Source organism: Alternaria conjuncta, assembly GCF_024043145.1.
Source record: "Alternaria conjuncta strain BMP 0040 chromosome Unknown scaffold_2, whole genome shotgun sequence".
Lineage (NCBI taxonomy): Eukaryota > Fungi > Ascomycota > Dothideomycetes > Pleosporales > Pleosporaceae > Alternaria > Alternaria conjuncta.
In genome coordinates this window covers 2440775-2466898 of record NW_026250091.1, presented here as the reverse complement: position 1 = coordinate 2466898, position 26124 = coordinate 2440775, and the positions used below count along the sequence as shown (strand labels likewise).

Sequence of the window (26124 nt, the reverse complement as noted above, 5' to 3'; positions counted from 1 at the left end):
GATGCACCAACCCTGGCTTTGATCCTCCACGCTCGCAACACTATCCCCAGTCCCATCCCACCACTACTCACCTTTGTCCAGGCTCGACACGGCTGACCTAGGCGAGCTGAGTGGACTTCGTAATTGCGAGATAGGAGACAGTGGCGCGGACGCAGGACTAGCCTTCGGACGACCAACACTGCCGGGAGCCGACGGGATCTTTGGTGCGTTCAGCTGCCCCTCAGATGTTGGAGTACATGGTTCCTCAACTACCGGCACCGGCATGGGGGAGTAGCGGGGCACGTCTTGTGTTGTTGGCGAACGGTCCTGAGGTGGTTTCTGCTCGGACGGTCGATCGTTCCATCCGCCGAGCTTCGGTTCTTCATCTCGGGAGCTAGCAGCGACCCGTTCCCTTTCTTTGCTCTGACTTGTGTCGTCGTTTAGCTTCGTATTGGTCTCTTTCGCTTCATGTCCTTCGTCTCGCGGTTCGTCCTGCCTTCGTCCCTGGCTCTTCGGGCTCGTCGTCCGCTGTCTCCACCGCTCGTACGTCCGAGACCGAGGTACGCTAGAGCCTATTACAATAATTGTCAGCATACACTCCGTGGAACAAACGAGACTTCAATCTACAAACGAGCAGCGGGATCAGGGTAGCATTACTCGGTGCGGGTCGCGTCCTGTTCGTGTGCAAACCCCATGGCCTCGCTCTATACCCGCTCATCGGCGTGAAAGGGGCGTACCTGGCTTGATTGTCTAGTCCATCCGCCCCCGTTGTGTCGCGCATCCATTGCCGAGGATACGATCGAGGCGTATTCCACGCTCTCGTTGCTGAGTACGGATGCGGTGGGTACTCGAACGGCAACGTATCTACGAAACCAGGCGTTGCTCGCGGTATTGACTCTCTTGGGACTTCTTGCGTGGCGCCAGACGGGTCGCTAGAGCATGACGACGACGATGACGACGATGGAGGCGCTGCTTTTTTAGGTGCCGTTTCCTTGAGCGCTTCCAGCACGATAGGTGGGTATTCATCGCAAATGTGGATGAAGTCGACTTTCTCATGTCGACGTGCACGTTTAGCCGGGGATTTTGGCTTCACTGGAGGAGTCCTGCGGTGGCTGGTCTTCGGCACATCCGTACTCATTGTCTCCGCATAGGGCTGTCGATGGGGATACCGATCTCGAGGCTGGTACTGAGGCGGATACTGGATCGGCTCCGGCATCGTTGCGACCGTCTGCTGGAACGGCTGTTGCGGCACTCCTGTCGGCATAGCATAAGGTGGCATCTGAGCCGCCACTTGGTTCTGCCATGGCACTGGCATCCGTTGCGTTATACCCGGATGGTGGCACACAAAATTAATGCCGGGGCATTCTTCTTGCCAATCACCCGGAGGATAATATGACTGTCCGTACGGTTGCTGTTGTTGTGGCCCACCAATCTGCATCACTGGCCTAGCTCTCTCTCCATCTTTCTGTCCCGCCCAATTCCCATTCCCATTCCCATACCCCACTCTCTGACTCTCCACATCTCTCCCCTCATAATACTTCCTCGTCTGCGATCTCTCACTCCTTCCTCTCTCCCTCTCCCTCTTTGCAGACCTTGACCGATTTTTCGACGGCTCTCGGTACCTTTCCGACTCCCGCTGCTCCACCTTCTCCACATAGATGACAGGCGGCTGTCGCGTCCTGTTCGGAAAGAAACAATGGAACCAGTGCTCAAGTTCGTAACAGCGCTGGTGGATGTAGCAATGGACGTACCAGAGACCGAGGTAGACAAGTGCAGTGCCGAAGATACCAGCAAAAACCAGGGCGATTATGAGGTTAGTCGTTGCCATGATTCGGAGCTAGCTATCAATTGCAGAGCTCAAGCCAGCCAACAACTCCTCAGCAGGAAAACAACGCAGGTAAAGCAAAGCAAAGAAGAACGAAGACACGACTTTGCATTTTACCCATCATCCCTAATCCAGTCGTACAGAACTAACCTCTAGTATGTTTGTCCGTAGACGAACGCCACTAACGATAAAGCAAACAATTCAGCATGCCGTGCAACAACCCCAATTCTTGAACATACACATGCCAACGCAGTAGCCGCACCGATGAAGATCCCCCTTAGGTCTGTAAGCTCGTGTTTTCCCATAGCTCTTGTCCCGCAACGCTTGTAGAGGCGCCTAGCTGCAAAGGAAGGATGGAGCCGTGGATGCTGGATATTGGGGTGTGGTACGTGCGAGAGGGACAAACTTGTGTGACGGGGGGAGGCGCTTGTGCGAGCGTGGTATGTTGTACAGAGGAGGTGAGGGAGGGGGTTGGGTAAGTGGTTTGTGTTATGGTGGGTTGTAAGTTGTTTTGTGGAATGGTGTCCGTGTATGTGGTTAGTATGTTTCGAAGTATCTCCATAGTGGTTGTTGACATACCTGATGTCGCCCAGATTGACTCTACCAGTTTCCTTTGACGTCGTTGCCACCTCCCATGTCCCACGCTGCTCCGCCTCCGGTTGTGTCCCATCCTCCTCCTGCCGCTGGTGCTGCTGTTACTCCACCTGCCCCGGTGTCGTCCCATGCTGGAGCACCTCCATTCCCACCGCTATTGCTCTTCGCTGCTCCTCCGATTTTTGCACTGGCACTTTTGGCTTTACTCCCTCCAGCACTTCCATTTCCATCCCCCTTCTTACTTCCCGCGCCTCCACTCTTGCTCTTCCCTCCCGCACTCTCCCCCGCCCTTATCTCCCCACCTCCACTCTTACTCTTACTCTTCCCTCCCGCACTCTTACCCCCTCCCCCTCCTCCTCTTATCCCAGCCTCGACATCCCTACTATATCCTAGTTCGTGAACTTCCAGATCGATAGCCCGTCGACAGCTCTTCATGAGGTAGTAGCCGAAGAGACAGCAGAAGAAGGTTATGAGGACGAGAGTCAGGATAATGGCGTGGACGTAGTACATCGCGTGACGGAGCGTGGGTGCGAGAGCGGTGTCGGTGTGTGGGTGCAAAGGTTGCTGAGTGGATGAGCGAGTGGATGAGTGAGTGTGACGCCAGTGTGTAGTCTCCGTATGGAAGAACAGTATAAGCGGATGGATACGATGGGCAATGTCGAGGAAGAAAGCGCAGTGGTGAGATCGAATGTCAGCGCGTTCCAATGTCGCGTTGGTATCGGGGGCCCGCGGGCGGCTTTGCAAAGCGCGAGACGTACTGCTCTTACTGTGCGGTCGAAGGCATGGCGCGAAGGTCAGGGTAGCGCGAGTATGAGACACGCGTGTGGAAGCGCAGTAATGGCGGTTAGTGTATAACTGCGATGTTGCGATATCGCGATCTAGAGGAGAAATCCATCTTCACCTTCACTTTCACTTTGCTAAGAGAGGATAAAGCATATACAGTTATGTCTAACGTCGCATTTTGAAATTTTCCTCTAGAAGAGGAAAGTGGAGTAATGGTATGGATATTGTCTAATCATCACATATGTTATTACACGAGAGCAGTGTATTCACTGCCCCGACATTCAAGACACAGCAGCAGTGCCCGCTTCAACAGGCTTAGGACTCGCTTTCTCGCCCCCACTCGGCGTAGCAAGAGTAATACTGTCCTTCAATCCCCCCTCCTTCTCCCCTTCCTCACCCTTCACCTCCTCCTGCACCGGCGTCTGCACCGGCGTCTGCACCTTCGCAGCCGGCGTAGGTGTAGGCGGCGGCTGCGCGACAACCTTCCTACTCGGACTACTCATCTCCCAAAACCGTCTCGGCACGTTCTTCGCCGGCGGCATACCCAGAAAGCCCTTTCCACCCATACTCTCCAGTGGTTTGGCTCTGCCTCCCACATAACATCCCAGGTCGCCGCTCCAGACGAAACCGCCTCCGACTACGCCGCGGAGTACACCGAAAGCGCGGGCGTCGCGGTATGCGATACCCGTCTCTGGGTCGCGGTACCGAGCTATGGTGTTGGTGATAGGACACAGCTTTTGGCCTGGTTTGAGGACAATCTCTGGCTCGGCTTTGGGCGCGGCATTCTTCCGGGGTGGTTTTGGCGGCGCAATGAGGGTTTGTTGGATGTAGTTTGCGGCTTCGGCTGGGGTCCAGTTGAAAAGTGCTGTGTAGAGTTGTACTAAAGCCGACTTGTCCTTTTCTTTGAGGAGAGAAGCTGCTGTTCTGGCTCGCGAGGAGGATGTTGGTGGGGCTTCTAGGTTGGGGAAGTTGGAGAGGATGAGGAGGTTGCGCAGGGCTCGGCGAATGACTTTGCGTCGCGGTGGCTGAGGGGGTAAGGCGGGTTTTTGGAACTGTGCGAGCAGGGCTTGGGGGCCGATTGCTGAGTCGCCATTTTGCTGGGGTAGAGAGGGGTGGAGTTGGTTGAAGAGGGCTGTTTGTGCGTCTGAAGGTTGATGCTGTTGATTTTGGAAGGTAGAGGCTTCCGTAAAAGGGAAAGGAGGAAGTTCGTTGCCATGCATGGGCTGGGATTGCTGGTCTTGGGCGTACTGATCGATGCCATAAAGAAACGAGTCTTGGCTGGGTGGTGCGAACATTACAGTGCTCGGATGCTGCATGCCGAACGAGCCCATGAACACGTCGCCGCCTTGTGATGCTGCTGCTGTCCATGGTTGTTGTGAGTTATCCTGTTGTGGGGGCATGGTTGCGGGTATTGACGGCATGTGTGTTGGGCTACTGAATTGATCCAGAGACGGAAAAGAAGGCTGTGCATTATCTGCGTGGTTATCTGGAGCTTGCACTGGAAGCTGTGTAGACTCTGACTGCGTCGACGTCTCCGCTGCCATGACCTCCTTGTTGAGCTTTTCTTCGAGATGCTCCAGACTCGGTGCGTCCTTGCCTGTGTACTTGAGTTTATCATCGACCCAGATGCCCGGCCCGCTGTAGTACCGGTAGAAGGGCCCATCGATCTGTCGATTCTTCAGGGCGTCAATCTTGGCCTGCCTCTCTGCTGCCCTGGCTTCCTCTGCCTCTTCCCATCTGTGCAGGGTTTTCTTGTTGATGCGCTCATTCCGAGCAGCCTCAGCAAGCCTCTCAGCCTGGGTCAAAGGCTTCTCCTTGGACTTCATCTTCCGCGCCTCTGCAGCCTTCATCATAGCCAGGGTGTCATCGCGCCTCCGGTCCTTCTCCTTCAGCTTGGCCAGCGTGGCATCCTTGTTTGCCACTGTCTGTTTGCGCATCGACATTCGGACCGGGCCATCCTCTTCGGTGGGTAGCCATGATGCCCTTTCGGACTTCTTCTTGGGTCGCGGAGGCGCAAGCGTGGGCGACTGTGGGCGGGGGACGTCGAGCTTGACCTTCTTCCGTGCTTGGGCGGCGACTCGTGCAGTGAAGGGATTTGTCGTGGCTTTGCGCTTCTTGTTGCGCTCTTGTCGCTCGGCCTTGCGCAGCTCCTTCTCGCCCGCCTCGTCCTCGTCGGCATCGTCATCACCCTCTTCTGACGATGACGAATCCATGTTGTAGTCCTCCTGCTCATTGACATCACCGCCTTGGAACTCCTCCTCGTTTGGCGCTTCCTCCCACTCCTCGCCCCATTCCTCCTCCTCGGCCGATTTGGCGAGCAGGATGGACATGCGATTGCCGGCATTGGATCGCTTGGCCCTGGACGTGACCATGAGCTCCGCGGGCGCTTCCTCTTCGCTCTCATCCTCGGATGCCTCCGACTCGTCATCGCGATGTGACGGCGGGGCATCCTCCATAGCTGCCTGGGGTGGCTCTTCGGACATGGTGATTTAGAAGTCCGACGGCAGGCGCGAAGTAGGCGGGGAAGGTGCAGACGAGGGCACTGGAGCCTGAGGCAAAGCGAGTCGGACGGCAGCGATCAAGGTTTGGGCGAGGCTTTCCAGAAGGATTCCATGCGACAGTGACACGGATTATGCGCTCCAACTGTGGGGTGAACGGTTGATGGCATGGACTGCGGAGCGGCAGGGTCGTCTGATGTTGCGGTATTATGCGGATTGTTTCAAGCGGCGTGATGGCAGCATGTCGTGAATTGCGCGGAGTGCGTGGAATCGAGAGCACGCGCCAGCATGACGCGACGGGCCATGGAAAGTCGCCAAGTCAGCAGCAAGGCTTGGCGCGGCCCGTCTGCATCTGAAACGTAGTGCGCCTATGATAGAATCAGATAGATAAACGTCGTTCCAAGGTACCGCACCATCGGCTGTCAACGCCTCACTAAAGCTCTTTGGGTCTGCGTGGCCTGTCAGCCTGTCTACTTCAGGACGTGCAGCACAAGGCATATCTGCCGTGGTCTGACATATATGTTTTCCAGAAGGGTTGTTTCGACTGTGTGGATGCTGCCTCGATGCATTGCAGGGTCGTAGTCTGTGGTCTTGATTGCGTGCCACATTGTATGCTAGATGATAGCAGAGACTCAGTAATGGCGTACGCATCGGGCTCAGAAAGTCTAATAGGCCGTTGGTATGCATGCAGGACCCCAACGCACCTCCATCCATGTTTAGCAGCCGCAGGCCAATCACGTCGCATGGCCGGGCAGAGGCACACAGTGTCCACGTCAGATTCTGGAGTAACGGACTTTCTCGACGCGCCTCTGTGTTTCAGACGCTGGCGGGCATGCGCTGCTCTGTCCCGCGGCCACCCACTAAGGACACAATTGCAGGACGCAGCCCTGGAGCCACCCGGGCGCCCTTTGTGTGCCCCTGAATTGTACAAAAGCAAAGCACCGCAGCCGTGCCATCGCAACCTCACTCGCCGTTGCACTTAACAGCCCACCTACAACCGTAGCCGACCGCGCAGATCGTGCCGTAACCTGTAACGTGCTTGTTCTGGCAGCCCGCCCAATTGAGCTAGTTCCCTCGTGTTCCTGGTGGCTCCCCATTTCTATCAAGCGAACCTCACCATTCATTCCCTCGCAAGCATCGCTCCATCGCTCATCGCTCTCTTGCTCCCGCCGCGACAACTAGCTGTATCCGCCTCCGCACGAGCTCGCATGCGTAATCGGCCCTCGTCCGCTTAATCCTATTACTTCTGTTCTCCAGGCACTCCGGTGATCTGTCTATTCCGCCCGCCTGCTGCTGTACAGCACCCGTACCATAATCGACACCCGCCCAGTCTCCGTCACTCCTTCGCGGCCTCCCTCGCCGTCGAGCTGCACCACCGCCCCCGGACTGGATCCATCCCGTGTCGTCGTCTTCACTGTACACCAGGCTGCGCTGTGCTGAGCCCGGTCTTGCTGGCAATAATCCCTCGCCTCACATTCCTTTGGCCGGCACCAACCCTCCTTCGATCCCTTACCCTGGCTTTGGTAACCGAGTCACGACGACTATTCTTCCCTATTAGACTACCCAGGTCACCGCAGGGTCTGTAATCCATAATGGCTCCCACCACCAACCGCCCCGAACACCACATCAACCTCAACTACATCCCCCAGCTGCCCCAGCCGCCGCACTCGGGCTCCTCGACGGGCAACACGTCGCCTGTCGAGCCGCCCAACAGCGGCTCTCTGCGCTTCGCTGGCAATGCCCCGAACCCGCTCGGCAACGCGAGGCTCGGGAACGGGTCCCCGTCGCATGAGTATGGCGGCCGCCTATTTTCCAAACGGTATGTCGCACCCTGAAACAAGTTCCGACTCGTGCTAACACCCTGACAGTGCACGCGAGATTCAGGCACAGGAGGGCTTAACTCCGCAAATGTGGGGACCTCCTACCAGCGGGAATTCCACGCCGCTGCGCGAGACCATCCCCGAGTCCCCCAACAGCGAGAACCTGAGCTTCCCCGACTTCAACAACGCCGTGCCAGACACCATGTCAGCTGCACCCGCTCCCAACCGCCGCGCCCGCGCTGGCACCCTGCCCTCCCGCTTCTCCCCCTCCGCTGCCCCTCCCGGCCTCATGTCCGGCAGCTCGCTGCTCCCCAAGAGCTCCCGGCCAACACCCTCGACGAGCCCCTTCAAACCTGGGCCAGGCACACCGACCGACAACTCTAGCTTCAACGCGCTTGGGTCTACAAACGCTGCGGCCAAGTCTGCACTGCTCTCACGTCTGCGTGCTGGCTCAATGCCCCAGCGACCGGGTGGTTACCTCCCTCCCTCCAACTCGCCGTTCGGCAACTCCATCTTCTCGGGCGGCTGGTCAAACCAGCGTGATCGCAGCAGCACACTCCAGAGCATTGCCTCGGTGCCGTCAAACGGACAAGGCTCGCCAAGGTCTTCCTTCTCCCGCGACTCGCTCGCCGACACCGATGTCAAGACCCTTGACTACCTTGGTCTAGTCGACACCCCGCAGCCTGCACGAGCTACCCTGGCTCCGTCCGACATCGAGCTCCTCCTCGAGAGCCAGAGGAACGCCAACAACCAGAACTCTGGCGGTGCAAACCGCTTCCGTTCCTACTCTGTCAATGCCAAGGAGAAGTACGCCGAAGAGGAGGAGGATCAATATGGCGCATACAGCGGCACCATCACTCCTGCCGAAGCCAATGCACTTCTCATTCACGAAGCTGTTCGTCAACACAACCTCGAAGTCCAGGCCTTTGCGAACCTCGCCTCCAACGCGCGTCCACGTGCTCGCACCGCCGGCGTGCTAGATGCTCCTTCGCGGGGCATGATGCGGCCCTACTTGCCCGCTATGGGCCGATTTGACAACGGCATGGGAACTGGTGACTTGACTGAGGATGCAGAGTACAATCTTACTGAGGCTGTCAAGAAGCTCCACTTGCCTGGCTCAAACCTCGGCGACGATGGCACTCTGGAAGGACCCACTCGCTCGCTGTGGCTTGGCAACATTCCATCTTCGACCACCGTTTCGTCGCTCCAGGTCATCTTCGCTCAGTACGGTGGAATTGAGTCTACCCGCGTCCTCACACACAAGAACTGCGGTTTCGTCAACTACGAGAATCTTGAGAGTGCCGTCCAGGCAAAGTCAACTTTGAACGGAAAGGAGATCTTCCCTGGTGCTGGCCCCGTCCGCATTGGTTACGCTAAGATTCCAAGCGCAGCAGCTACGCCTGGCCACAATGGTCTGTTCCCTTCACCGAGTCCTGACCCGTTGTCAAAGGCTCAGGCCGAGGGCACAGCTGGCTCTGCCGCCGCTACCAAGGTGGCCAACATTCCCGCGAATGTGCCTTTGACTACCCCAGAGCTCAGCGACATCCGCACCGACATCATCCAGATTGTGAAGGAGCTGGGCGCCACCGATGACGAGCAGTCAAGGATCACTACCAAGGTTGAGAAGGCTGTCCAGTTCAACAACTACGTCGACGAGATCCCATCTGTCGAAGAGCCGAGCCACACTCGCATTCACGACGCTCCTAGACTGCGAGAGATCCGCAAGCGCATCGACAACGGATCCTGCTCCAAGGAGGACATTGAGAACATCGCCATGGCCATGCTCCCAGAAATTGCTGAGCTGTCTTCTGACTATCTTGGAAACACTGTCGTGCAGAAGCTGTTCGAGTTCTGCGAGGAGCCTACCAAGGAAGCCATGCTTCGCGAGATCGCACCCCACCTAGCCAAGATTGGTGTGCACAAGAACGGAACATGGGCTGCGCAGAAGATCATCGATGTGTCCAAGTCGGAGACTATGCAGAAGATGGTCGTGGATGCTGTCCAACCTTATGCTATGGCCCTCTTCCTCGACCAATTCGGTAACTACGTCATGCAAGGCTGCCTCAAGTACCAGAAGTTCAACGACTTCATCTTTGAGGTCATGCTGGGTAGACTCTGGGATCTCGCCCAAGGTCGATTCGGTGCCCGTGCCATGCGAGCTTGCTTGGAGAGCCACTATGCCACCAAGGACCAGCAGCGCATGGTAGCTGCTGCAATCGCTCTTCACAGCGTGCAGCTCGCAACCAACGCGAACGGTGCCTTGCTCCTGACCTGGTTCCTCGATACCTGCACCTTCCCAAGGAGGCGTACGGTCTTGGCTCCCCGCCTAGTTCCGCACATTGTCCACCTCTGCACACACAAGGTTGCATACCTCACCGTCCTGAAGATCATCAACCAGCGCAACGAGCCAGAAGCTCGTGACACTATCCTACAGGCACTCTTCTTCTCTCCCAACGACCAGGTACTGGAAAGCATCTTGGCCGACCAGAACTGCGGTGCCACCTTGATCTTCAAGGTACTCACCACTCCATTCTTCGATGAGCAGATCCGTGCGGATGTAGTGACAAACGTTCGCAACGTTCTTCTTCGCATCAAGGCGCAGCCCCAACAGGGCTACAAGCGACTCATGGATGAGGTAGGTCTTTCCACTCGTGGCGGACCTGGTCATCGTGAGCACTCCGCAACCCGCCCAGCGTCGAAGGACAGCATTGCGTCTGGACCGCCAAACCCTGGGCAATTCTATCAGGGAGCGGCAGCTGGCTTCGACCCTGTCGCACTTCAGCGCACAGCAAGCATGGACTCCAATGGCTTCGAGCAATACCCAATGGGTGGTGGGCCCATGTACATGCCAAACATGCAGGCCATGAACAACCAGCAGCAGATGCAGTACCAGCAGCTCCTGGCCCGACAGGGTCAGTTCTACCCTCAGATGAACGGCTTCCAAGGCCCCGTTCCGGGCATGGATGCCTACCGCAACGCGTCACCTGTTGCGGGCCCCGGCAGCTTCAACGGGTCACCGATGATGCAGCCCGCCAACCTCGCCGGCCAGGGCATGCCCGGCATGTACCCTCCTTACGGCATGTACATGCCGCCCCAGCACCAGCAGGCGGCTGGAGGCAACCAGCGACGTGGCAGAGTAAGCAGAAATGCGTCCCCTGCTAACAGCGTCCGCCGTTAACATCTCTTCAGAGATAAACATCGCCGCGCCTGAGGGTTTAGATTCTCATCTCCTCTTAGAATTTACTGTGTTGCCAGGAAAAGCAGCACTATCTTCCTGTATATGATTCGGATCTTCACCTACAACGCATCTGCTAGCGAGCATTTTTTTGCAAAGCGGCATAACACCATACTTGCCATGTCTTCTCCTTTGCTGTCCTCGGACCTTTTACGATTTTCATATCCTTTCTTCACTCAATCGGCACATGGGCTATCTGTTGGCCGACGATCGTCCTGTCTCGTCACTCGCTCATAGCCATCTCGCTGGTGTTTCGGGGCGTACTTTGAGCAATGTTCTTCAATGTAGTCGCGAGTCGAGGGGCTTAGCTTACCTTGGCTCTGTCGGTCGGATCGGATGATCGCTGTATCGATATAAAATGCGCATATGAAGAGTTTGGTTGGAATGATATATGCGATCTGGTGACAACGCAAAAGTACCGTTACAATGTCATGATATAGGATTTTTGGGGGTCTTGGGACGTTTAGGTTCTCTTCCCCTGCGCTGCGAGGGAGAATGGGGGATCGAGCTCGAGCTTGCGAGCTAGATAGAATCGAGATTCTTGTTACATTGCCTTTACGTTCACAGCTCTGCCCGTCCTCGTTGTTATGAAGGTGGTGTAGCGTCGAAGCTTTGTCCTCTACAAGACTCATCCTAGTAGTCAGAGCGCAGTCAACAACGTCATACCGTTTTCCCAAAAACTCGCTGCGTGCGTACATCCTGACACTATAAATTCTCTACAGCCTACTTCCTTTATTATATCAAGCAAGCTCGCAAGCACAAATCTCCAGACCGCTGATAAAGCCACAATGAGCCTAGCCGCTTCCTCTTCACAAGCTCCATCGAAAGCCAACAAGTCTGGAATCTACTTTCACACTATAGAATACTGTGCCCTCAGTCGTCCATCCCCAAAATGCAACGGTTACACCATTTGCGAAGCTCTTGTCAAGACGATGAACGGATTACCGAAGTGTTATGACTGGTGGGATCGCGACACCATCGTCCAGAGCACCATGGAGCTCGAAAGATTGCAAGACACTGATGGAGGTCCAATATATCTCCGCGGGGCCGATGTAAAGCTTGAAGAAGTATACGGGCCTGCCGCTTTCAGGGCGGCGCGGGGGTTGAAGATATTGTATAAGTATAATGATATAAGATACGATGCATGGGCGAGTAAGGGGTGTGAGTATGGTGGTGACTTGCTGTTTGCATTAGATGAGCTGACATTGGAAGTAGTGCTGGATGCTCTAAAGGAGATGTTCAGTCAGTACGGGACGCAATGGGAGTGAGGATACGGAATGTAAGTACCTATGTAATACACATCTACCGATCGTGTTATAAGTTTGACTCACCTGCTGATTCATAGTAGGATATAGTCATTACTGTACACTCATACCTCGTACTGTCATTGTCACAGTCAGTACGCAAATGTTTATAACTTGATGTATCTGCTCTTGCACCTTCTCACACTCTACGCAACACCACTACTTTCATCAAATTTCACATATACGTTCTTCATCCTTGTTTACTCGCCCACATAATGGCCAGCTCGACAAAAGAGTTAGAGGAGTTACAGCTCTACTATTTTATCTTTCCCACGAAGCTTCTTCCGGAGGAAGAATATACTTCCGACGACCTCGATATTGGCTTTACCTGCTCTTCCCCTATAGCAAGAGACATCAGCGATCAATTGACGAAACACTTAAACCCGACGAGATGGGAGTGTAGAAATCTGGGCAGCCTTATCGATGACGCAGAGCGAGACGAGCCACTCATGACTCCCAAAATACATAACCACCACATACTCAAAAGGAACTCCTCATCAAATGAGAGAGATCGCAATCCTCAGACTCCGGACGGCCTTACCAAGGAGCAGATTATGGACCAATACAACCTCGAGGAGGAAGACATTATCAAGCCAGTGGGACGCTGGAAGACTTCCGACCAACGTGTTTGGATCACTGCTAAGTGTATGACAAGCCACAATATTTCGCAAAGAATGACGGTAACTAATATGGTATTCAGTGATGTCTGCACTGGAGCTTGTCACCGTATACGAGATGCGACACGAACCTGACCCCGAAACGCGTAAACTTGCCAATATCGGGTATACAAACAATCACGGCGTCATCGAAAAGACCAAGTTCGTCTGGCGCTCGTTGTGCAAGGACGTAGTAGAAACAAGGCTCATACTAGTCAATAACAAGGAAGAGCTCGAGAAATTACAGGAAGAGAATCAAACGCGAGGACATATACATCCCTTTGATCAAAAGGATAAGTGGATTACTGAAAAGTGTACGTTTTACCTGCAAGTTTCGGAAACCCATGGGAGTGATGCTAAAGGCTGTTTAGTATATGATGCATACAAAGCAAAACTTGGGAATCCGGAGGCATATAGGCGGCGTGCCTTGCTGGAAAAGATTGTACTTCTCTAGGGTCGCCAACACGATGACTGGAGGTATAGTTTTGGCCCAGATCTATACTGGTGGACTCGTGGTCTCTGGGTTCTGCAACTGGCCATGCGGATCTGGATAGCAATTCAATTTGTCGTAACAACTATGTATGCCATGGTGATTTTTTTTTTGCATCGTGGCATGTCACTCTGACTCGGGCGTGACCCACTGCAGTTTGTAGTCGCGGTTGAATGTGTCGCTCTTACTCTTTGTCTCAATGTCGACTCATCGCAAGAGTTGAGAGTCACTGGATATATATAAACCTCGCTGGGCTCAAGGGTACCTCAAACAATCATCAATCCTTTGCATAACGCTTCACTGTACCGCTTTCGATAGGCCCCGTTATCATCACCTACAGCGACCATGTTAAGGTTAAGACTCTACTTGATAACCTATCCACCGACACTTCCCAAGAAAGGCTTCATTCCCAACGAGGAGAGGTGTGTCGGCGTCACATCTCACGCCTACATTAACACATACGTCAAAGCTATAGCCACGAATTCGGCATTCATAGGCTGGAAAGCTGAAACCATTGAATGCGACCCCGAGGATCCCATCATCAAGAGATATATCGAGAAGGATGGAGGGAAAGTGAAGATTGTTGGTGATGAATGGAAACCAAATGGGGATGATGCATGGGCTACTGCTGGATGTATGTGGACTCACTTTAACCCTCCCGAGACTCTGCCATCTAATGCAGTACATAGTGATGGAAAGACTCAATAGCGGAATAGTGTTTGAGTTGGGGTACCGCAAGGAATCTGAGCAGCTTGACATTTCTAGCTATACGAATCAGTACTTCATCGCACAAGACATCGATGCCTTGAAGGATAAGCCCAAAAGATTTTGGTACATTCAAGTCTTGTTTCTCATGAATGAAGACGACCTTGAAGACTATAAGAAACTTGACGGGGGTTGTGAGCCTTTCCGCGAGGAAATTGCAGATGGGAGGAACGGCCACGGTGGATGGATTGCGAAAGGCAGTAAGTCATGCTCGCAATTCTTGGTGAATTACCGCAATATATACGTAAACATGCTAAGTCGATCTAGTACAAGAAGAATACGCCCGTGTCGTCTTAGGAAAAGTTCCTAGAGAGAAAGCTATCAAAGAGAAAGACGAAGTGGAACTGTCAAACGGAATCATGTCTATGGGGATTAGTGATAAGGCAGCATGTTCACGGGTGTGGTGACTGGGTGGTCATCCTGAACGTACACGTTTGCCGATGAATGATTACCTATGCTGAGGGCATGTAGATGTCAGTCAATACAACAAATCCCGCTCCTATATTTTATCGCTCGAAGTTCTCACCAGATCCATGGTAACTATCTGCCCATTGATTCACTAGTTTCATCGCAGTTGTATTCACACTCAGAGCCGTGACGAGCCTTTCAAGCGTCACAGCACTATTCATCACTACGAGTCATCACAGTAGTCACAGTGCACGTCTTTCAACGTGTCATATGTTTAAACATCAAAGATCTTACGCTTCACTTCATCAATGAAACCTATATCACGTTCGAGCTCCTTGTCAAAGCCGCCACATCTATTTCACCTCTTACAAAGCCTCTCTTAGCCTGAATCATGTCAGCCAAGACCGACGAAACTCAATCGAAGACTCCCGTTTTGCTCTTCAGGGTCTTCAAAATAACTTACTTTTGGCCTGAAACTGGTCTCCGTGTGGGCTACACGGACTGTATCGCAGTATATTTCACAGCTCGGAGGATACGTTATTGCGTAACTCCTGTCGCTCCTGAGATACTTCCACCGGTCAACGCCGAAGAACTCAAAACCTTGAAAGAGGAATACGGCGGAAGCGAACCCGTTAAAAACCGTAACCCATATCTCATACTCGGCTCCGATGATTGGAGGTTGGACGCTGAAGATCTTCTTGGGGATGAATACTATGATGCTGAAAGCAAGAAGCATGAAGACGATGAGGACTCGAACTCTGAAACCGATGGTGAAGAACCATGGGCAACGAGCGGCTGTGAGTTTGCTACACGAAATTGCTGCCTGGTCGATCCTGCTAACAAGCTATCTAGTGCTAGACTTTCTCGAAAAGTTCCATTCTGAAGCATCCAAGAAACCGGCGGAATATGTCTCCATTCCAGGACGTGGGGCGGAGCTGATGAAAGATTTATGAAGTAGTAGTCATTTGCTTATCCAAAACTTCATACCTCTCCCTCCTGTCTTGTACTCAATTCGTGTCGTTGTCAAATTTTGTTAGATACATCCATCTTACCATGACTACTTACCATTTGACTCATCGGTTCTACCACGGCTGGTAGTCACAGCTCACACTATTTTAGGTCTATCCATAGGCACAGTCACAGTGCTACTCATCATCACATCATCCATCTCAGTCACCATGGTGACGCAGAGCTCTTGGTATCTAGGTATTTAAACCCACTCAAGAGCTGTGTCGAAGTCTTCACAGCACCAGAAGCCCATTTCTCCAATTGTAAGACCCGATAAAGTCTCTCACTCACCCACGATGGTCAAGAAATACAAGATAACCTACACTACGGAGGGATCAGAGGCGTCCCCTAAGACAGGCCACATAGATTCCTTCTTCCTCCAGTTCCGCATCAAAGATCTGGCAGATACAGTCTTCGTAGGATGGGCAGTCGAAGTACTAGGCGATATTGGCGACAACGTGACAAAGGAGAGTTACTTCCCTCAAGATGATGGAGAAGCGGTGGAAATCGACGCGAAGTGGGGGCTGAACAAGCAGCGACATGCTACAGCTGGATGCAAGTGTCCTCCTGCAAAATACTACATGACTCAATGAACTCACAGTCTTCTTAGTAATGTTAAGACTGGATGAACTCTGGCCAGTAATTGAGAGGACCAACGTACACGAAGTAAGATGCCCTATCGCGATCCATAATAGTACAAAGATCGAGACCACCCATACGAACGATCTGGAACTTATCGGAATGATCGCATTTATCCAAGAGTGGCTGCGTAGCGGAAAACAATGGGAGTTCAAATCCATCGATGTCAAGAGCCATGAAGAACTCGTGGAGATTCAGCGCAAGAACGGAGGAGCTACACGTACATATGCCAAAGCTGAGGATGAAGTAGACGACGAAGATATTGACCGAGGGTACGAGGGGTGGGTCACGCCAGGACGTAAGTATCAGGTCTCACATCTAACATAGTAGATGCAGTACTGAACAGCAATCTAGTGTATAAAGCGATTGAAAGAGCTTACGATTCCGCATACAGAAAGGAAGCCAGAATCCAGCATGAGGAGTCCCAAAACGTTCGCCGCGTACGATATTATGCAATGATTGATGGTCACAGGCAGCCGGTGATTGGCCGCACGAACTCCGATCGTGTTTTTGCGAATATCAACAACATCAACGACGATATCAAAAAAAGAGACCCAAGTACCAAATGTCTTTGGGAAATCTTGGACTGTCCGTTCAAAGACTACGAAGAACTCATCGAAGAACAGAGATGTGATGGAGGATGTATAAGAGCGCGCAAAAAGGGCAAGGACTATGGCGACAAGAATGACGATATTCACAGAGTTGACGAGAAATGGTACAGAGAGGAAAACCCTGATTATTCAGGATCAGAATCGGAGGACGACGAAGAAGATTACTTTGAAGAATGCTATGAAGGAACATGGTCAACTAGGGATCGTGAGTCTCTCTTTCAAAGTTAGCAGGTTGTGAACGATGCTGATGACCATTTAGTGCTCATCGCACAAGACAAGGCCGCGAAGAAAGCTGATTGGTTTCCTAGTCGTCTCCGACTGGAGAATGTCAGCAAGAAGACGCAGCCTTCTACAGAGAAAAAAGGCCTCAAAAAGGAGAGCAGCAACCGTAAAGAGGAAGGAGAGCAGCACGTCCTTTGGTGGATGAAGCGTCAAGGGTGATCATATCAGTTACCTCGTTAAATAGTCTGATGGTTCCCCAAAGGTTTCAGTCTGTAATCAAATGTGCAACTCACCAAATAAAAGACAACTATGACAGAGTCAGATCACAGGAGAAGTACCACAGTGGGAACAACAAAACATCGATTTTGGCCGCCCCATATAAACTGAGCGTGGGTATCATGAACTGCCTGAACGTGCCGTAACTCCATGACGAATACAATTAAATCTTAAACGTTGAAAAACATTGCTGAAAGCAAACCCTGGAGGTCCTCAGCGCGTCAAAACCCAAACACTCAATGACCGTTGAGACCGTCGCTGAATTTCCGCTTTTTGGCCTCGCGCTCACCATCCTGAGGCGGGCGGTATTGGTCCAGCTTGCCCTGTAGCCGGTACGTTTCCCGCTTGATATTCTCCGCGTTGGCCAAAAGGTCCATCTCGGTAACCGGAGCTTCAATACTAGCCAGCACGCTCCTAACAGTGCTGATATGATTGGCATCCTTCTTGTCGTCGCGCCAGCGCGGCGTACCATCTGCCTCGGCCTTGTATTTCCACTGTCCACCTTCTGTGCGGTAACATTCTATGATACGGCCGTCGAGGCGTTGGTTCAGGGATTTGAGCGTCTCCCATTCGGCTGGGGTGACGGAAAGGGTGGCGAAGACTTCGTAGTGGTTCTGGTTGTGCTGCACGAGCAGTTGGAGGGGGGTGGGCATGGCGTCGTAGTCGGGGATGAGGCCGTCTTCGCCGTCTTGTGGGTCTATGAGTGGGAAGTCGCCGAGGCGGAGCTTGAAGTCGATGGTGTTCTCGTGCGGTGGCTTCCACTTGAGGATGTGTCTGTCGGTACCGAACTGGTAGGGTGTGGATACGCAGGTGAAGATCAGGCCGTCGTTGCCGTGTCGGAGGTTGGGGAGGATGCTGCTGAACATGTCCTCGAGCTTGTATGCAGGGTAGGTCTTCTTTCCTTTGAGTGCAAACGGCTTCAGGTCGTCTGGTGTAATGTTCTTGCCAAATGTCCTAGTCAAGCCGGCTTCGTACGGCTTGATGACCCATTCATGCAGCCGACCCAACCGCTTGTCCAGTGTCCTTTGCGTCACATTTGTATTATCCACCGCTAAGCAATCGAAGACATAAAAGTTGAGACGTGGCGCAGGCTCGTTCGGATATTGGTCGTGGACCAGCTCGCCGTCCAGAAGGGTTCCGAATAAGAATGGCTCGGCTTCGTTCAGGTGCTGGTAGTGACGTATGCGAAACGGAGGCTGGACGTTGTAGTAGTTATTCTTCCTGTCGATTAGGAAAGTCACAGGCTCGAAAGCTCCGGTCGGTCCCTCTTGCCAGTGCAAGTAGAGCAAGCAGCGCAAGCCGTCTGTCTTCTCGCACATGTAGTATTCATTGCGCTGGAGCTCGGTGACGTGTTCGCGCGAGAACGATACGGGTTGCGCGCCGGGGAAGCGTGGGTTATCGCGTTCGAGGAGTTCGGCGACGGATTGTTTGAGTGGATGCGCCTCGTCATTCGGTATTTGGAAGCCTGGAATCTGCGGCGGCGCGTGCGATGGTAGTGCGGCGGCCGGCATATTGGGAAGATACTGGAGGTATTTGCGGCGCTGTAAGAGTTAGGGCTTCGAGCGCGATATGATTCGTATGCGGAAGCGATTGGAGGAGGGTTGGAACTTGTTCGTGGTCGCAACAACAGTTGTACAAGCAATAGATCGCCCGGGCGAGCTTACGCGCTAGTGAAGGGTCTGCTTATGTAATCACCAGCTGCGCTGCGTGGTGACGGCTGTAGCATGACCCATCATGCTCCCGAGGTCCTGACCTCAACCACCGTTTAGACGAAATTTTCTGTCGCATTAGATTCGTCGAAATTCATTCTGCTAGCGTACCGACTGCCCGATTTACTCTATTGCAACCATGGTACTACGACCGCGCACAACGCCGCGCCTATCAGCCATTTCCAAGCAAATAATACCAACATACCTAAGAAAATGAAAACTAAGAGACATACATTCCTTTGCTCTTGCCAAGACTTCTTTCCCTCTTCAACAAAATCATCACCACAATTCTCACATCCAGTTACTACCAGACCCCACACTCACGATGAGCGACTTACCCACGGAGATATGGGCAATGGTGTTCGCATATTCCGACGATACCGAACACCTCTGGCTTGTCTGCCGCGAAGTCTCTAGCAATCTGAAGGCTGCCGTCGAAATTTACATCAGCACCATCTTCCTCCCAAATTTCCTCACGGTATCCCTCGAATATCAGAGAAAAAACAAATCGACCATATCCTGCAGTCGCGGTCTTTTCAAAGGATACTCCCCAGACAAAACCCTTGCTTACTTCGATATGAGCCGTAACGACCGGCCATTCATTCAGTACATTGACACGCAGCGAATGTGTCTCTACGTCGACAAACTACAAAGGGGATGGACAAACAAGGGGTTTGAAGTGCTGGCGAAATTGAAAGGGCCAGATCACGACCGTGCGATCTTTGTCAGACTTTTGGATGGCGTCACTGCTAGCCCTGCGGATAGTAACGAGGGAGTTCTCACCTTTGGGCTCGACTTGGAAGATAGGATCTTGTCCTTTGACTGGCGAGAGGTCATGACCAAGAGCTTCATGGATAGTACTGATTGCGGGGGATATCTTATCGACCACCTGGCGTGGCGCGGTCGTGATAACAGGTTTCCCTGGTGGTGTTAGTGGTGGTTTTGGACTGCTCTATCGGAAATGAAGTTGGGAATGTTTGTGGGATGAAAAGGAAGAAACAGCTCTGATGTATTGCTAAGGATAGGCTCTATCGCGATTGCACATATCAAATGGAGAGTGTTTGAGGGCTGTATAAGAGGTTTTGTTGGCACTGAACTCTAATCAAAGGGTATGTAGTCTAATGGCCAAGACGCCCACTCTTTCGAGGGTGTCGTCGGGCTAATGAGCTCGACGATTCATGGAGATGCGGGTTCGAGTCTCGCTGTATCCAATCACCTTTTGCTTTTTGTATCGTTCTTTGGCTGGTCTATTGGAGATGGACTTAGAGATGTCTGGCGAGGGACAACAAAGAACCGCCATGACGAATGCGACAAAGAAGCACCACGAGGACTGTACATCGCGATTAAGGACATCTTCGCGGTATTTAAGAGGTATTATCCGTGTTAAATTTCAGTCAAAGGGTACATGGTCTAATGGCAAAGGCGCCCACTCTTACGAAAGTGAGAGTGACGCTGGACTAGACGGTAACGTCTAGCACAGCGGAAGGAGATGCGGGTTCGAGTCTCGCTGTATCCAATTGCATTTTGCTGCTTGTATTGTTTTTGTCTTCATAGTTGTCATCTCGTTCTGGATTTGTGCTTCTTGGTCGACACATAGTCCTAGCTAGTCTGAGGACTAGAGACTGCTGTACTTTAGCTATCTCGTCAAACAAAACAAAGGATCAACCAAACTACTTCAAGTTCCCGCAGCTATGTGTGCTGGGGTAGGCTAATGTTTTGTTAAGAGGTAGACGTTGGTGGACGCGAGCATACCGAGCTCGCTTTTCACTAGAAAGCCAGGCCTTATATTGGGAAAAAAGCGCCTCAGCATCCAAGCTTTCACTTAATTCAACGCCACTCCCTCGTACTATGGAAGGTCTGCGCTTTTTCTCGAAAGGGCAGATTGCGTGTTCTAGTACAGACTTTCAAGTTTTCGGGGAGCAACCCATGCATAACTCCACCGAAACCGCCATGTTGTTACCAACCCTTTCTCTCTTTCTAGCATTCGTCACCGCTTGTCCACCGCCTCTTAACAGCTTCAAATATGTGGCCAATGATACCCACACAACATCACAGATGATCTCAAGTCTACTCGTATCTAGAGACGAGTCTTCACTAGATCGCAGATGGACTGAGATCGTAACTATGGTATGCTCATCCCTACGCTCCAACGCATGACGTCCAACTGACCGTTCAGCTAGACCGGACAACCTCGTACAGTGTGGCCCGACGGACTGGTCCGATACTGTTACGAAGACGAGGGCGCCCGCAATAACTTCAAGGACGATATCGACGCAGCCTGGAAACTCTGGGTGGATAAGATCGGTGAACCTGGTTGCCCAAGCGGTCACATACTTCAGTTCAGGGAGTACAGAGTCAAGGAAGGCGTGTGGCCGTACTGCTACAACAAACGCGAAAAGGATGACGACCCCTGGGTCTGGAACAAGCACGTCAAGAACGACATTGCCGTTATTGCGGAATCCAAAGATACTGAGACTCAAGCTTCTTCGGTCACGGGCTACATACCAAAAGAATGGAGCGACGAGCAAGGGCGACACGGCATCCATCTCGGTCTCGCCTTCAAGCAAAAGTACCCGCCAGATTACTGGATCACAACCGTCGCCCACGAACTAGGCCACCTCTTCGGATTCTGGCACGAGCACCAACGCGAAGACCGCAACGACTACGTTCACTTCGACTGCTCCAAACTGCGGGGTTACGCAGCTGCGAAAGCGAAGGTCGAAGCAGCCAAGGAACACACCATGGAACAAGTCTGCGCCGACTACCGTCTAGCTCTCCAATACGACTTCCCCGCTGTCCAAGACTACGATACCATCGACCATATCGCGCCTCTCCGCGAGGGGGGTATTGAGTTACCATTGTACATCAACAGTGACCTAGAGTTCGACGATGAATCCATCATGTTGTATACCTCTTCGGAGTTCGCGAACGATGGCGCGAATACAGACGACGTCCTGCAAGTTCCATTAGCATTCTGGAAACACCGCGGTATAGGTTTCGATCCACCAAACCCAGTCACAAAAGACGACCTAGAAATCATCGACGTGCGATGGAAAGTCAGTGACGGAGATGCAGACGGCGTCCGTCATCTCTATCCATACGTGGACTCGGATGAAGAAATGGAGAAGAGAAAAAGAGACCAGCCTGGCCGCCGTACCTGGATAGAGTGGACGTCTGAGGTTAATAGCATGGTATAACTGATCTGATACCAAGGTAGAAGTATTATGTATTACAAAGACATGTAAACGGCGATACGTTCGTTCGGTCAACGAACAGCGCCGTATCTGTGAGATAGATGAAGAGCAAGATCTTGAGTGGGGTATATAGCGAACCGAATGAATCCAACCGGCCCAGTACGTCGCCGCGCAAGATCGTCCAGTTCGTCGTTGTGTACCGTTAACGCCAGAGATCCAAAATCCAAAATCCAAAAAGGCGCGTAGTCCTACATAACGTACATAATGTTACAGCATATTACAACAGGTTTGCGAGCCAACCGGGGGCTCGTAACTGGATCCAAAAAAGAACGCCTCGCTGGAAAGAATGGTCCCGGATCCCGTAGTAGTGGTGGTGTTACATATATTACAAATGACATGTTCTCGTAAAACACGTCGCAGTTGCGTCGGTCGGTGAAATCAACGCGTGCAGCTCCTCTCTTTCATCTTATGTTTAGAAGAAGCCCTTGCTCTTCCCAGATCCAAGTTTCGGACTCATAGGTCCAAAGAGCTTCATATCGGTGTTCATCTTCTTGACAAACACCAGATATGCCTCTAGCGCCTCATCTTGCGTCTTGAAAGTCTTATCCCGATTCATCCACATTTTCAGGTATTTATCCGCACCGACATCTTTCAGCGCTGCGTACCAACCTCCCGAGGAGCGCTGGCGCAGCGATATAGCGAGGTTCTTGCCTTTGAGACCAGTGACGTTGGACGCTTCGCGCAGGCAGGCGGCGCGTAGATCGCTGTATTCGTCGTCTTCGAGGGAAGAGGAGGAGGAAGTTCGCTCCATCTTTGGTCGCGACGAGGAGGTGCGAGCATCGAGCTTAGGGCGCGAGGGTTCTTTAGGTTTGGGCGCGGGTTTCGATTCGGTCTTCTTACGTGAAGGGGTAGAAACCTTGGGTTCTGGGGCTTTCTTTGGCGGCGCGACGGCTTTGGGTGTCGGTGGTGTCTTCGGTCGCGAACTTGACTTCTTCTCCGGTTTAGACGACTTCTCGGTCTTTTCGGATTTAGATTTTTCTGACTTTTCGGTCTTTGAAGACTTCTCTGGTTTTGATGCGGAAGGTGTGCTGGTTTTTGACGGCGCGGAGGGTTTCGATGCGGTAGCTGTCTTGGAGGACTTCGACTTCGATGGCGTTGGCGGTGTGGGCTTCTCTGGTGGCGATGTTCTCGCCTTGAAGGAATCGAAAGGACTTGGCCATGCGCCTATGGCTTTTGGTGTTTCTTCGACCACTGGCGCATCTTTCTTTGACCTGGAAGTTTTCGCGGGCGTCTTTGGTTCTGGGGCCGCCTTAGTCGCAGCAGAAGCCTTGAGTGGCGCGCCTCTCCTTCCCGTCGCGACCGGAGGCGGAGGAGCAGCGTCAGGAACCGCAGCCTCTCCAAAAAGCTGTCGTGCTCTATCCTTTACACTGGGAAACATCGCGTGTTCGGATCTGGGGTGGTATAACTCGGGCCGACTATACTGCTGGTAGAATACAAAGTGCTAAACGCGCGATTACGATTAAGAGGTACTACAGATACACAATGACAGCGCGCGTCAAGACTATGCGAAATGGGAGAAGTAAACAAGATGCGTAAAGAGATGGAAACATTACTGGGGACCTCGGGATGGGGATACGGATTATTCTGGTGCCTAGTTGTGCAACCATGACACGCCCCCATGCCGCATCGGCCAGCATGCGAACAGGCGTTCACATCCAAATTCTGCGTAAATGAGCTAGCGGCCGCTTCTAGAACGCCTGAGAGCATCTCGGAATGCGGGTGGCAAGCGGGTCCCGCGGTTGTTGTTTTGAACGTTATCGATTGAGCATGCTGGACGCGACTCCTGCCATGCGCGCCCAACGTGACCTCAGCATTGTGTCTCGACTTGATCAGCTTGGAAGCCCGTCTGACAACTGAAAACAAAATCGTTTCATGGTGAAATGGTGTACATTGCGATGACCGTTAGGGGCAGTAACGTTACGAGCCACAGTGGCCCCTTTTCCGGAGAACCGGGCTGTGCGGGAAATTGGAACGGGGACGAAGGACGGCGCGGCAAACACCTTCCGGATGAGAACAATGGCCACAACGCTGCGCAAATGGTGTTGAAGGAAACAGTGGCATCATTGCCAGACGTTCGTGATGGAGATGAGATGACTTGCGATAAGGTGAGTTATCTTGGGCTGCATTGTGCATGCTGCACGTCAGTCAACGTGCAGCGAAACGGGTTCGGGATGTGGTATAGCGGGCTCCACCCCTTTAGCGCACCCTATTTTGAGCCACGTCTCTCATCTCATCCCAGATACCCCATATCTGGCCTTCGCTTATCCAGTCGTTCGCGATCGCTAGGGATGCCTTGACATCCTGCTGTACCAGTCGCTTGGGTTCTCAAACTCTGGAATTCCTGTAGCACAATGGTAGCTCCAAGGTTGTCTATTGCTTGTCTGTGATTATCCCAGCGCTTCCATGACACCCGGATCACTCCCAGCTCCCCGTAAACTTTACCAGTCCCAACCATTCTGCTTTTCAGCCGTTACTATGGCGTCCCCTCAAAAATCCATCGTTATGGCTCCCCAGGTACTGGCCAACGACCCGATCAGCAGCTCCAATAGACCGAAGCGAGTAAACCGTACGTAAAACACAAAGAAAGGCTAAGCATATGGCCCAACAATTTCCTGTGTTTTGGCCCAAACCTTGTCCTGGGCGCCGCTCGCCCTCAATCTCGCCAGCGGCTTCTCGTTCAGCGTCGTCTCACAAGTATGCCATATCAGGAACAAGCCTCCGTCTTTCTGTCCTACCGTGTTCTTCCCTTCCTCAATACCTTCTCTCAACGGCACACCCTTCCTTCCAAAAGCCGCACTGGTAATTTGGTACAAATACCTCTCACCAGCCTCCTCTTCCCTATACGTCATAATCCTGATAACCGGATCCATGAACATCCAAGCCGCCCACGAGCCCCAGGACCCTTCCTTGAATCCGCGAAACAGGTTTCCAGTTCGCACACTCCCTGGAGCCGCATGTATGAAGACGATATTCTTATTCTCTGGCATTGCCGCGAGGCGTTCGAGTGATAGCGTGGCCATGTTGATCATATGTATCATCGTAGTCATGCCCCCGAAGGCACCTGGAGCTTCGAGTAGTAAATCATCTGGTTTGAAGAACCAGTCGGTTTCCATTCCGCCTGCGCGTACGCTTATTACGCGTGCGCGATCCGAGGCGCGGAGGAGGGGAAGGAGGTTTTGTGTGAAGCAGAATCGCGCGTAGAATTCTAGTACCTGGCTGATGTCTAGGCCTTCGGATGTAGCTGGGCATGTAAGTTTTTGATGAAGCGCAGCTTGACAGAATTAAGGTAGAATGAACTTACTCTCTCGTCCGAAAAACGGTACGTATCCGGTTGTCAGGAAGAGCAGATCGATGCTGGTTTCGAGCTTCTTGATGTAGTCGCATATCCGCTTTACCTCAGACAGCAGCGTGACCTGGCCTTCTACCCATATGATACTCGCATTCGGGTTCGCCGTATGTAGCTCTTCGATGAAAGGTCGGAACGCTGCCTTGCTCTCTTTTCTTCCAACGACATAGGCTTTGAAGTTTGTTCCAAGCTTCGCTACCGCCCCCAGCGTGATCTTTCCTATGCCTGAGGTCCCACCCACAAACACTGCGATCCGGGGCGCTGTCTCTTCGTCGATTTGCGCATTACTTTCCTTGATCTTGGTAAGGTGCACCATGTTGCCGTCTGTGATGGTTGTTTGTGAGGACTGTGGATTTGGATTGCGTGGGTTGATATGGTGGATGCGCACTGTGCAAGGGTTGAGAGTACTTGAATACGCAGGCGCGGTTACCTGGCTGCGCCTCGTGGACGAATTGCGCACGGCAACAACGACCGGATGATTTCGAAAACCCCCGCGCAGCATTTTGTGGCAGTGACTGCATATGCGCCAAGTGTTTGTGATACCTTCCGAGGTCATTTGTGGTCGACAGCTTCTCAAAATCATTCGAGTTCGCCGCCATCTGCTGCATTTCACAACATATCCAAACACGAGCGCTCGAAACAATGAAAGGACGGTATGTGAAATGCTAATACGATTGTATAAAAAATGCACGTTTCCTGTCA

General features: G+C 52.5%; 9 protein-coding genes and 2 non-coding genes across 11 annotated transcripts; 7 read left to right on the top strand and 4 right to left on the bottom strand.

The window, feature by feature from the left end:
- Positions 1-3462: 3462 nt before the first annotated feature.
- J4E85_001941 (uncharacterized protein) lies at positions 3463-5664 on the bottom strand (the record flags this gene model as incomplete). Its single annotated transcript, XM_051466222.1, has 1 exon — positions 3463-5664. The coding sequence occupies one exon, from the start codon at positions 5662-5664 to the stop codon at positions 3463-3465; it is 2202 nt and encodes a 733-aa protein (XP_051330779.1).
- A 1607-nt stretch (positions 5665-7271) lies between these two features.
- Positions 7272-10677, top strand: J4E85_001940 (uncharacterized protein; the record flags this gene model as incomplete). Its single annotated transcript, XM_051466221.1, has 2 exons — positions 7272-7498; positions 7548-10677. 2 exons carry the CDS (start codon positions 7272-7274, stop codon positions 10675-10677), a joined length of 3357 nt encoding a protein of 1118 aa, XP_051330778.1.
- Positions 10678-13529: 2852 nt separating this feature from the next.
- On the top strand, positions 13530-14356 carry J4E85_001939 (uncharacterized protein; the record flags this gene model as incomplete). The annotated part of the gene is made up of 3 exons (XM_051466220.1): positions 13530-13818; positions 13901-14149; positions 14217-14356. The coding sequence occupies 3 exons, from the start codon at positions 13530-13532 to the stop codon at positions 14354-14356; spliced, it is 678 nt and encodes a 225-aa protein (XP_051330777.1).
- A 392-nt stretch (positions 14357-14748) lies between these two features.
- J4E85_001938 (uncharacterized protein) lies at positions 14749-15310 on the top strand (the record flags this gene model as incomplete). Its single annotated transcript, XM_051466219.1, has 2 exons — positions 14749-15154; positions 15210-15310. The coding sequence occupies 2 exons, from the start codon at positions 14749-14751 to the stop codon at positions 15308-15310; spliced, it is 507 nt and encodes a 168-aa protein (XP_051330776.1).
- Positions 15311-15661: 351 nt separating this feature from the next.
- On the top strand, positions 15662-17056 carry J4E85_001937 (uncharacterized protein; the record flags this gene model as incomplete). The annotated part of the gene is made up of 4 exons (XM_051466218.1): positions 15662-15882; positions 16061-16302; positions 16359-16820; positions 16875-17056. 4 exons carry the CDS (start codon positions 15662-15664, stop codon positions 17054-17056), a joined length of 1107 nt encoding a protein of 368 aa, XP_051330775.1.
- Positions 17057-17349: 293 nt separating this feature from the next.
- On the bottom strand, positions 17350-18624 carry J4E85_001936 (uncharacterized protein; the record flags this gene model as incomplete). Its single annotated transcript, XM_051466217.1, has 1 exon — positions 17350-18624. One exon carries the CDS (start codon positions 18622-18624, stop codon positions 17350-17352), a length of 1275 nt encoding a protein of 424 aa, XP_051330774.1.
- Positions 18625-19929: 1305 nt separating this feature from the next.
- On the top strand, positions 19930-20033 carry J4E85_001935. Its single transcript has one exon. It is a non-coding gene; the product is annotated as a tRNA-Glu (tRNA).
- A 188-nt stretch (positions 20034-20221) lies between these two features.
- J4E85_001934 lies at positions 20222-20338 on the top strand. The gene has a single exon. It is a non-coding gene; the product is annotated as a tRNA-Val (tRNA).
- A 539-nt stretch (positions 20339-20877) lies between these two features.
- J4E85_001933 (uncharacterized protein) lies at positions 20878-22019 on the top strand (the record flags this gene model as incomplete). Its single annotated transcript, XM_051466216.1, has 2 exons — positions 20878-20949; positions 21003-22019. The coding sequence occupies 2 exons, from the start codon at positions 20878-20880 to the stop codon at positions 22017-22019; spliced, it is 1089 nt and encodes a 362-aa protein (XP_051330773.1).
- Positions 22020-22488: 469 nt separating this feature from the next.
- J4E85_001932 (uncharacterized protein) lies at positions 22489-23454 on the bottom strand (the record flags this gene model as incomplete). Its single annotated transcript, XM_051466215.1, has 1 exon — positions 22489-23454. The coding sequence occupies one exon, from the start codon at positions 23452-23454 to the stop codon at positions 22489-22491; it is 966 nt and encodes a 321-aa protein (XP_051330772.1).
- Positions 23455-24664: 1210 nt separating this feature from the next.
- J4E85_001931 (uncharacterized protein) lies at positions 24665-25738 on the bottom strand (the record flags this gene model as incomplete). Its single annotated transcript, XM_051466214.1, has 2 exons — positions 24665-25317; positions 25378-25738. The coding sequence occupies 2 exons, from the start codon at positions 25736-25738 to the stop codon at positions 24665-24667; spliced, it is 1014 nt and encodes a 337-aa protein (XP_051330771.1).
- Between the last annotated feature and the right edge of the window lie 386 nt (positions 25739-26124).